The sequence below is a fragment of the Bos javanicus genome, chromosome 11 (genome assembly GCF_032452875.1).
Source record: "Bos javanicus breed banteng chromosome 11, ARS-OSU_banteng_1.0, whole genome shotgun sequence".
NCBI classification, from domain to species: Eukaryota; Metazoa; Chordata; class Mammalia; order Artiodactyla; family Bovidae; genus Bos; species Bos javanicus.
This window is the reverse complement of record NC_083878.1, coordinates 105,769,424-105,779,940: the sequence shown is the minus strand read 5'-3', so window position 1 is coordinate 105,779,940 and position 10,517 is coordinate 105,769,424. Positions and strand designations below refer to the sequence as shown.

The following is a 10,517-nucleotide window of genomic DNA, read 5'->3' as shown; positions in this document are numbered from 1 at the left end:
GGTGCAGGCAAAGGGCCTCGGACTCTGCAGTCCCGCCTTACGAGTTTGTCCCCCGGATTTCAGCTCAGTCCGGATCCCCGTCCGCGCCCCCGCCTGGACCCTCCTGCTCACCCTCGCCCCTGAACCCCAGGACCCAGATCCACACCGAGCACCCCACTTCCCTGCAGACTTCCCCACGTGATGCCTCGCATCCGCGTCCCCTCGGCGCCCCGAAGTCCTGGAAAAATGTTTATTTGTGTAAGCAGTGCAAGCGTGGGGGCGGGGGGGGGGGGCAGGGCGGCCTCCTCGTCCTCCTCCGGTCACTTCTTCTTCTTCTTGGCCACTTTGAGTTTCTCCTCCATCAGCCGCTGACCTTGCCTCTTGATCTCGGCCCGCGAGGGCACGTAACTGTGGTCCACGTCGGCGAACTGGAAGGTCTCTGCAAGGAAGGAGGGGGAGGGCAGCTGCGCCCGCAGCCCCTCTGCCCCACCTGCGTCACCAGATCCTGGGCTGTCCTCTGGCGCCCTTTCACGGCAGGGCCCGTTGTACCAACGACGTGTATTTCTTACTGTCTGGCGTCTGGGGTCTCGCACACCCGGGGAGAGAGACAGCCGAGAGTTCACCCAGTCCTTCCAGAGCCCACGCTCGACCGCTAATATCTACCCTATACGCCAAGCCTGAATCCCTCAAGGACAGGTGCCAGACAAGAGGGGGACAGCCCCGAGGCCCCACACGCGCCAGAATTATTAGAATGGGAGGGTCTTAAGCTGTGCGCCCTGCTGCTTCCCACACAGACCCCCATAGGGGCCCTGGCCTAGGCACCCCCTGCCTGCCTACTGGCGCTGGTGCCTTCCCATCGCCTCCATCAGTTAAAGTCCCGTGGGTACAGCTGACGCGGCCTCCCATTGCTTTAGCCCCCACTGTCCCTCCAGGCCACCCTGGTCAGATGCAGCAAGCGCCACCCCTAGCCCCTGCCTCTGCACGGCTCAGGCCGGCCGCCTGCCCCCGCCTCCCCTCCAGCTGCTGGGCCTCCTGTACCTATGACATCCTCCTCCGTCTCCTCAAAGCTGATCCTGGTGTTCTGCTTCTCCCTCAGGGTGGAGGACTCCAACACATCCCTCACCTGGGTGCTGACCTGCAGGGCACGGGGCCGGTGAGCCTTGGGGCAGGTGGGGCGTGCAGGCACCCCTGGCCCAGGGCTACCTCCTCCGTTTCGGCCAGCATCTGCACTCGGTCGGCCAGGTACAGCAGCCTGCCCTCGCAGTACGCCAGCTTGCTGTACATGTCCAGGGTGGTCGAGGGCACTGCTTCCTTCTGTAGCGGGGAGGAACCAGTTGTCTCGCCCTGGCCCCTCCCAGGGACCCTCTGTGCTGGGGGCTCCTCCCGGCTCCGCTGGTACCTGGCCTGTGGGTAGGGGAATGCCAATCAGGCGGATGTAGAGGTTGTCGATGCCGGTCTGGATGGTCAGCAGCAGCTTCTGACTCTTGGTCATCTTGCTGTGAGCCAGCTGCAGCCGCTCTTCCTCCTCCTTCAGCATATCGTTCATTTTCTTCTCAACAGACTTAAAGCTGTTGAGGATGAGGGTGGGAGGTGGCGGACCGAGGGCATGGCAGCGGGGTCCTGAGCGAGTGTTGTGCTAATTCCGGCTCAAGAACTAAGACATGGGCGCGGGGAGCACCCTTGCCAGGCCCTGAGGCAGCGGGTCTGCTCAGCTCCAAGCCTGGCAGTCAGTGCAGAGAGAGGCGGGACCCCCCACGTACCTGACGGAGCTGGGCGTCTGGCGGAACTTGAGCGTGGCCTCCTCTATCTCCAGCTTCTTCATCAAGGCTTCCAGCTGCGCCCGCCTCTCCTCACAGTCCTCCATCTGCAGCTCCAGGTCCTCCTCCGTGCCCTTCTGAGCCAGGAACCGTCCAGCAATGTCCTGCCAGGGCCAGTGGGGCAAGCAGCAGCTGTGAGCCAGGGGGCAGCTGGTTCTTCTGGCTCCCGGTGGTCAGTAATGTCAACCACGCGATGTGTTGAAGGCCTGTGAGGCCCTCGGTGTGTGTTCTTGCATGCCACCCCTCATGACAGGCAGAGCGGGCAGACGACCCCAATGAAGAGCTGGAGAGACCACCGCCAAGACCGAGTGGCTCTGAGTCGCTTGTCCAAGGGTGGACAAGCTTATGTCAGGACCATGGACAGGAGCTCAAGGTTTACTAATAATAATCCCAGAGCGGATTAAAGTAAAAGGGGGGTTAGGTGGAGAGGCAGCTGCTGTTGGTTTGGGAAGGGGAAGGAGTCGGAGGTGGAGGCCACCCCCTCGGGGTTTAATCCTCAAGTTCCCGTGGGCTCTGTGCGATCCTGGACCACAGCTCAGGCTTGCTGGCTGTGGCCCAGGGGCCGTCCACTTTGATCTGCGGGCTGCTGCCCTGTGTCTCCATTCATGTGAAGATGTCTGCAGAGCCTGGCCGGGCTCAGCTGGGCCTTGGGCTGGGGATGGGCCCTTCCCCCTGCCCCTCTGCCCACATCCAGGAGTCAGTGAGTAGTACCCAGAGGTGGGAGCACTGCACGGCAGTCTTGACCTTCTCCACCAGAGCAGTCACATTCGTTTGGTATTCAACGTCAGCCTTGGAGGCCTCTCTCTTCCTCACTGGGCACAGCAGAGGGGAAGGACGGCCAGCATGCATGGAGGGCGTGGGAGCTCTGTGCGGGCCATCAGATGCCCCCCATGTCCTCAGGGGAGGCCACCCAAGAGCTGGGTAGCCTTCAGAGTTGCCTGTATCTTAACTGGCTCCCTCCTCAGCCAGCCCTCGAGCGGCTCCATCCAGAGCAGGAGCAGAAGCGGCTGGCGTAGTGGGGCTTAGTGGAGCTTCTCAGAGGGGCTTGGGTTCCAGGGGGGCATTGCTGAGTGCATTTTACAGCTGAGAGGCGGGGTGCGGGGGTGGGGTTAGCCACACCTGGCCGAGAGCCCAGAGCCAGTGGCAGCACCCTGAAGCCAGTGCTGTGGCAATTGGTGTGTGCCTGTGCAGGGCCCACCAGGGAGGGCTCGGGGTTCATCGGTCTCCCTCACCCTGGCCACTGCAGGTGACACCCAGCCTCATGGTGACCGACCTCTCTGGACCTTGGCTGGGGCAGTGGGAGCTGAGCGCTTACCTTTCAGAGTTTCTGGACCCATCAGGTTGGAGGGGAAGTCCAAGTCCCGCCGGCCCTGGAGAGAGGGAGGAGGAGGTGTGGTGAGGGGCATCCTCTGCGGGGCTGAGGAGCGCTGGGCATCCCGGAGAGCAGTGCCCAGATGGGCCAGCTCACCCGGCGGTACTTCTCGCTCATCTCCTTGGTGTGGATCTTGTCGATCAGCTTCTTCTGCTGGTTCAGCCGGTTCTCTCGTGCCCGGCGCTCCTCGATGAAGGTGGCCTCCCCTTGCCTCATGTTCATCTGGGGACACGGGGAAGGGGCGGGGGTCTGTCCCACTAAGGCCGTGTGGGGTGCTAAGCCAGTGTCTTCCTGATCTGGGATGCTGCACCTGTGTCCCCTCTCCTGGCCTCTGAGCCCTCCCTTGTATTACACTTCTCTCTGCCACCTCTGCCAGCTCCCCTTCAGGTCAGTTCAGTCCTCAGTCGTGTCTGACTCTCTGTGACTCCATGGACTGCAGCACGCCAGGCTTTCCTGTTCATCATCAACTCCCGGAGCTTGCTCAAACTCATGTCCACTGAGTTGGTGATGCCATCCAGCCATCTCATCTGTCACCCCCTTCTCCTGCCTTCAGTCTTTCCTAGCATCAGGGTCTTTTCCAGTGAGTCGGTTCTTTGCATCAAGTGGCCAAAGTATCAGAGCTTCAGCCTCAGCATCAGTCCTTCCAATGAATATTCAGGATTGATTTCCTTTAGGATTGATTGGTGTGATTTTCTCACAGTCCAGGGGACTCTCAAGAGTCTTCTCCAACACCACAGTTCATAAGCATCAATTCTTCGGCACTCAGCTTTCTTTATAGTCCAACTCTCACATCCATACATGACTACTGGAAAAACCATAGCTTTGACCAGATGGACCTTTGGCTCACATCCTTCTGCTCTGCCATCTTGTAGACCTTGCCAGCTCCCCTTAGAACTCACTAAAGTGGATTCCATGTGTCTAAACAAAAGCTCATCATCTTTCCCCAAACCACCTCTCTCCCAGCACATCCGGCTTTGGTGGCTAAATCTACTGTCCTTCCGTCCCCGCCTGCTCACACGTCCCGGACCCTGCGTTCTCCCTTGGCCTGCACATCTAACACCCTACCCCTCATCAGGGTGACTTCTTAAAGGCCTCGAGTTCATCTCCACCATGTGGAGCCTCGCCCTTGTGACTAGCATCTCGACCCTGGTCCTCTGATCTCTGCAGTCAGAGCGTACCCGTTTGGGAACATGAATCTGATCCTTTGTCCCCTCCATCTCCTCTCAGGGCTCCAGGTTCCCCGGGGGCCACATGCTGCCCCACATGGGGGCTCCAGCCCCCATGGCTCCTTTTGGCCCTGTTAGACCCCAAGACTGTGTCGCCCAATCTCCACCCCCAGAACCCACTTGTGCACTGCCCCCCTGATCAGGTCTGCACCCCAGGGTGGCCCTGCTTCATGAAGAGGGGTACACAGGCTTTTCAGGGGCCTCAGCACAGACGGGGTGAAGGGGTGCCACCTGCCCTGGCCAGGCCAAATCTCTGTCTCCTCCGTCTACTTCCTGGATTCTGTGTCTGGTGGGACCCTGTCTGCCCAGACTCATGGGGGATGAGGAGAGCTGGCTGGCAGGGCAGCCACTGGACTCCTCCAGTGATGGCAAGGTGTGGGCAGGGGTGTCCAGGTGGGCCCTGGGCCAGACAGGTTTGCAAGACGGCCCTGCAGGGCCCCAGCCTGGGAGCTCACCTTGACCTCATCTGTAATCATCATGGCATCCTGGGACATGACTGTCATGTCCGACAGCTCCAAGCAGTAGTTGGTCACGAGACTCTGCAGCTTGCCCAGCTCTGTGGGGTATCCTGCCAGCTTCTGCAGCACAAGGGCAAGGGCAGGGGGGCAGAACCCCTGACGGCCCAGGAGCTGTGGGCCCGTCCCAGGTTGGCTCCCCTGGCCCCTTCCTGACTCTCCTCTGTCCCCCAGAGTGGACCATGCCTGCCCTCCACTCCTCACCCCAGACTGTGCGAGCCCAGAGGACAAGTAGAGCCTGGCCTTTGGCCCCAGCAAGGCCCAAAGCAGGTTAAAGGAAAGTTTTGAGAGGGAAAACGGCCTCCTGCTGGGGGACTTCTCCCTGCCCAGGGCTAGAACCCAGAGACACTTCGTAAGAAGTTGTGATGGGGAGTCCGACTACCTGAGAGGTGCCCCTGGAGCCCCGGGAGGCTGACTGCTCTCTGAAGTGAAGTAGATGGTGTGGGGTCAGACGCAGGACTCAGGGCCAAGGCTAACCTGACCAGCTAGCGTGGGACCGTAGGAAAGCCACTTAACCTGAGTTTCCCCGTGTGTAACAGGTAATAATGGCTCTTTCAAGGGGTTGCTCTCAGGATGGATTGAGATGGTAGAATGATGTATTATTTAACACAGGGTCAGGTTCACAAATGTCCAAGACACCTTAGCTGTTAGTATTTTGTTGTTGATAACTATTATGTAGACTCTCTACTGTTTTTAAAAATTTATTTTTAAAGAATATATAGTATCTTTAATGTCTACTTTTTTGGGGGGAAGGGGTGTGCCACGTGGCATGTGGGATGTTAGTTCCCTGGCCAGGAATCGAACATGTGCCCCTGCATTGGGAGCACAGAGTCTTAACCTCTGGACTCCCAGAAAGTTGTTCTTTTATTTTAGTGGGTGTGGGGACTACCCTGGCGGTCCAGCGGTTGAGACTCCAGGCTTCCTCTGGAGGAGGCACCAGTTTGATCCCTAGTCCAGGAACTAAGAATGCAAATGCTGTGCCATGCAACCAAGAAAAAATTCAGGTGGCCACAGGAGGTATTGTTTTAATGCATATGTTCTAAAAATGCAAGAAGGGACCGCTGGGAGGATAGAATGCATCCAGATGAGAGAGGGGCCCTATCCTCCTTCCATCTTCTGGCCGTCTGGCCTGTGGCAGGTGCCTGGGCTCTGCTCTGTGGGGGCCTGGGGGGGGGGCCTCCAGTGAAGGGGGCTTGCCTCTTAGGAGGGCTCAAGGCCCCTGGGGCTTCCCTGTCTCCTCGGCAGGGAGCCTGGGGGCTGGCTTGGAAGAAGTGGGCAGCAAGCCCAGGCTGCTGGCCTGTGCAGAGGCAGCTAGCCCTGGATGATGTGAGGGGACTTCCTGAGGGTGCTGGATTCGTCTCTTGCCCCTGTGTGTGGGGGTGCCCTGCCCTGGAGGACCCCGCCCCCACGGAGATCCCAGTCCTGCACACGGCCTGGGGCCTGAGAGTCCCGCCCTTCAAGCGCGGTTAGGTTCCCTGGAACCAAGATGCGGCGGCAGGTGTTGGGATGCGGGGTGAGGGGGCTCACCTTTTTCAGGTGGTCCAGCAGGTCCATGTACAGGAAGTGGATATTTTGGCTTGTGGTGATCTTGATCGTCGTCTTTTCTATGTTGTTCTCCAGCTGACGGATGACCTGGGGTTGGGGGGTGGAGGGCACATTGAGAGTGCCTTGGGGACAGGCCACCTGGGAGCCCAGAGACTCACGGGGGCGGGGCTGGCCTCTCTTCCTAGGGGCGGGGTCTCACTTAGCCCCGCCCCACGCAGCCCCGCGCCGGCCGGCACATGAGCCCCGCCTCCCCAGGGCCCGCCCCCTGCTCAGCCCCGCCCCTCGGCCGCACCTGCTGCAGGCGCAGTTCTTCCTTGGTGGCCTCTGGCTGGCTCTTCAGGCCGGCCAGCTCCAGCTGCATACTCTCCAGCTTCTGCCCGCGCCGCCGCACCAAGTGGATCAGCACGTTGTGCACGTTCACGCGGTCGAAAACATACTTGCGCAGCTTCTCCCGCGCCACCTGCGCCGGGGAGGGCACGGCCCGCGAGTGGGTGCGCGGGGGGGTCACGGAGCACGTGGGAGCTCCGCAGGGACCCTGGGGCTGGGCGCTCGCTCTGCTCCCCACCGGCTCCACCTCCTAGAGTAGTTGGGGGGCACCGGCTGGGCGGGGCGGAGGGGCCGTCCCGCCGCCTACCTCCATGGTGCAGCGGCTGTTGGCCAGCCTCATGGGCACGTCCTTCCCACAGGCCCTGGAGATGGCCCACTGGTCGTACTGCGGAGCGGTGGCGGTGAGCTGGGGGCCCATCCCCTCTGCGTTCACCCGGCCGCAGGCCCCTCCAGGCCCTCTCCCCAGGCCCCTTCTGAGTAGCAAGACCCCAGCTCCTGGGGCCGCAAGGGGCAGAGCGCTGCAGGCCCCATCAGGTCATCCCCTCTCGGATGTGATGGGGTCCAGAGAGGGGGGTTCCCGTGTCTCCTCAGTGGCTGCCGTAGGGGGTAGCCCCAGAAAGGGCCCCGAGTTGGGTCCTGGCCCCACCCCCTAAGGTGGGTGGTGGGGTCAGCGTGGGGAAAGCAGGGGCCAGCTGTCCACTTGTGTTGGGGGTAGAGGCTATTACAGCGCGCACCCCACCCCTCCCCCCACCCCCCCACCCCCCCCCACCCCCCCTCGTCCCCAGCCATCAGGCAGCAGGAAGGGCCCCGAGTCCACCTTCTTGGCCAAAGCCCACTCCTGGGACCTGCGGCGGATGTTGCTGCGCAGGAGAGCCAGCGTGGCCTTGTTCTTGACTGTCTTCTCCTTCACGGACTGGATCTGCAGCGCCCGACATTGCTCTGTGGGTGGGGGAGGGGCAGGGCAGTGGGATGTGGGCCGAGGGCTGGGCCTGGATTCCTGGTGGCCGAGGCTCGGGGCCGGGGAGGCCCGGAGTGGGGTCATGAGTTTGCTGTCTCTAAGCCCATGCAGCTTCCTTCCAGCCTGCATGGGGGCCCACTTCGCTGTCCAGCGGTGCTCAGCGTTCAGGGGACAGTGTTGCTGGGTGGTGGGGTGGGTGGGGCAGGTGGAAGCCAGGATGGGCAGGCCTGTCATCACTCCCAGACGCTCCTGTCCCCTCTGGCTTTGGGCCCACTATACTCACAAATCTCTTTGAAGCCCCCAGCTTCTCCAGCCCCTCCCCATGGCAGACCCTTCCCATCCATCCTTCCAGCTCTGCTTGTGGGTGAGCAGTGGCCTGGCCCCTAGCCAGTTTGCCCTGGGCTGTCTCTGTGTTAGGACCAACAGTCCTGCACCTGGAGCCCCGAGTCACCCGGTGGCAGGCGTACCCTGGAGCCGAGTGATGGTCTTCAGCTCCTGGATCTGCTCCTCCATCTCTGCCTCATTGCGGATCTTCATGGCGGCCCTGGGGGTCCTCCAGGACCCCTCCGCACCTCCCGCCCTCTCTGTGCTGAGCCTGCTCCGCAGAACCTGTTTAGATTGTCCCTGGAATCCTGGCCCATTGTGACAGGGACCGAGGTTCTCAATGCCCAGGGAACCCAGGAATTCCCGGCCCTCCCTGGTGACCCCATCCTCTGCCCCCAGCCAGCCTGAGTTGTTCCCCCAGACGAGTCTCCCTGCTGCTCTCTGCCCAGGAGTGCTGCCCTGGTCAGTGTTGCTGTCTTCTGCAGGGTGACTTGTGGTGGCTTCACACTGCACCCTCCCCGTCCTCCCCACACCCCTAAGGTCCTCCATGGTGCCTCGAAAAACCGCCAACTTCTCACTGCCTACAGGGTCTCCATTCCCTCACCCCACCCTAAGTTCAAACCACACCCTGGGGACCTGGCTTGTGAGACCCCAACCTCAGTCCTCACTACCCCACATCTCTCAGTAACCTTCCCTGCTCGACCTCCACTTCCCTGGCGAAGTCCTGGATCTGGCTTTAGCTCTCACTTACTCCAGAAATAAATTTGGCCTCCCGGGTGGCTCAGACAGCAAAGAATCCGCCTGCAACGCGGGAGACCTCGGTTCGATCCCTGGGTGGGGGATGATCCCCTGGAGGAGGGCATGGCAACCCACTCCAGTATTCTTGCCTGGAGAATCCCCATGGACAGAGGAGCCTGGTGGGCTACAGTCCATGGGGTTGCAAAGAGTTGGACACAACTGAGTGAGTTTCAACAACTTCAACTGACTACAGGAGGGGCCAGTGTCCTCCCTCTGCACCCTAGTCCAAGCCTGCCTTACAGCCACGTGGCTCAAGCCTGGGGTTCCAGGGGGTGCGCACCAGCTGGGGTACTTTTCCCAACCTGCATGAGTTTGCCAGGGCTGCGGAAACAGAGCACCACAGACCCGGCAGCTAAAACAGGAATTTACTGTTGTGCAACCTGGAGGCTGGCGGTCTGAGATCAAGGGCTGGCTTCTGCTGAGGCCTCTCCCCCAGGCTGGCAGATGCCGCATTCCTGCTGTGTCCTCATGGGGTCCTTACCCTGGACTCTCTGGGTCCTAATCTGCTCTGATAAGCACACCAGTCTGATGGGATGAGGGCCCACCCCCATTTAATTAATTTAGTTACCCCTTTAAAGAAGGCTGGGCACCAAAGAAAGCTTTCGAACTGTGGTGCTGGAGAAAACTCTTAAGAGTCCCTTGGACTGCAAGGAGATCAAACCCGTCAAGCCTAAAGGAAATCAACCCTGAATATTCACTGGAAGGACCGATGCTGAAGCTGAAGCTCCAATACCTGGGCAACCTGATGCAAAGAGCTGACTCATTAGAAAAGACCCTGATGCTGGGAAAGGTTGAGGGCAAGAGGAAAAGGGGGTGACAGAGGATGAGATGGGTGGATGGCATCACCAACTCATTGAACATGAGTTTGAGCAAACTGGGAGACGGTGAAGGACAGGGAGGCTTGGTGTGCTACAGTCCATGGTGTCGCAGAGTCGGACATGACTGAGCGACTGAACAACAACCCCTCCAAAGGCCCTGTCTCTAGATGCGGTCACATCCTGAGGTCCTGGGGGTCAGGGCCGCACACTGTGAACTTGGGGGAGACAATTCAGCCACGACAATGGCCTTCACCCATGTGCTGTTACAGTGTGCATCTTTTTCTGTGACCACTCACACAGACCCTTTTCCTTTCTGCTCACTCTCGGTTTTCAGTCCCATCTGAAACTCCAAGTTCATCCTCTGCCCTCCCTCAGAGCCCAGGTCTTACCCTCAGGAAGGACCTGCCGTGGGCACGGTCTACTCCTTCGCTGCCCCTCTTCTCCCAGGTGTGATGCAGAGCCTGTCCCCTGATACTGGCTCTCCTCTCTTCAGACAGAGATCATGGGGACACGTGGCTGCCTGGAGCAAGGCCACCCTCCTAGGTGCCTTTGCACCAGGCGTCCCTCCTGACTTAGTTCTAGCCAATGGAGTGAATGCAGGAGTGGTGAGTGAATCACTCTCCTCCCTCCCTTTCTCCTTCCTTTTCACAGGGGTGAAGACATGATGGCTGGAGCTGGTACAGCTGCCTGGCACCATGAGGAAGATTTGGAATGGGGGCCCTTACAGCATAGAGCACAGTAAAAGGAGCCTGGGTTCCTGACTCCCTGTTGGCCCCAGGCCACCCACTTGGACTTCTACATGAAAGAAAACGCAAACTCTAGCTGACTTACGCCACAG

The 10,517-nt window shown here is 60.2% G+C and overlaps 1 protein-coding gene and 1 long non-coding RNA gene across 5 annotated transcripts; one reads left to right on the top strand and one right to left on the bottom strand.

Moving 5' to 3' along the window:
* Positions 1–215: 215 nt before the first annotated feature.
* Positions 216–10,331, bottom strand: CCDC183 (coiled-coil domain containing 183). 4 transcript variants are annotated; one of them, XM_061434199.1, is made up of 14 exons: positions 8,207–10,331; positions 7,599–7,720; positions 7,089–7,166; positions 6,747–6,914; positions 6,437–6,541; positions 4,850–4,972; positions 3,265–3,390; positions 3,112–3,166; positions 2,508–2,608; positions 1,740–1,900; positions 1,379–1,547; positions 1,183–1,293; positions 1,018–1,114; positions 216–418 (listed from the first exon to the last, which is right to left on the bottom strand). In XM_061434199.1, the coding sequence occupies exons 1-14, from the start codon at positions 8,610–8,612 to the stop codon at positions 300–302; spliced, it is 1,941 nt and encodes a 646-aa protein (XP_061290183.1). In that variant the 5' UTR covers positions 8,613–10,331; the 3' UTR covers positions 216–299. The 4 variants fall into 4 exon arrangements, with proteins under 4 accessions (XP_061290183.1, XP_061290184.1, XP_061290182.1 ...); XM_061434200.1 differs by lacking the exon at positions 1,183–1,293; XM_061434198.1 differs by having other exon boundaries at positions 1,018–1,547.
* LOC133257797 (uncharacterized) lies at positions 8,437–10,509 on the top strand. Its single transcript, XR_009739702.1, has 2 exons — positions 8,437–8,525; positions 10,331–10,509. It is a non-coding gene; the product is annotated as an uncharacterized LOC133257797 (long non-coding RNA).
* The last annotated feature ends 8 nt before the right edge of the window (positions 10,510–10,517 follow it).

What these genes read in the sequence shown, in the direction of transcription:
- CCDC183 (XM_061434198.1), bottom strand. Translation starts at nt 8,612, where the DNA reads ATGGAGGACCTTAGGGGTGTGGGGAGGACGGGGAGGGTGCAGTGTGAA. An exon ending in TGATTACAGATGAGGTCAAG is followed by an intron (nt 3,391 to 4,849) that starts GTGAGCTCCCAG and finishes CCGTGTCCCCAG; the next exon opens with ATGAACATGAGGCAAGGGGA. An exon ending in CAGACGCCCAGCTCCGTCAG is followed by an intron (nt 1,548 to 1,739) that starts GTACGTGGGGGG and finishes CATCCTCAACAG; the next exon opens with CTTTAAGTCTGTTGAGAAGA.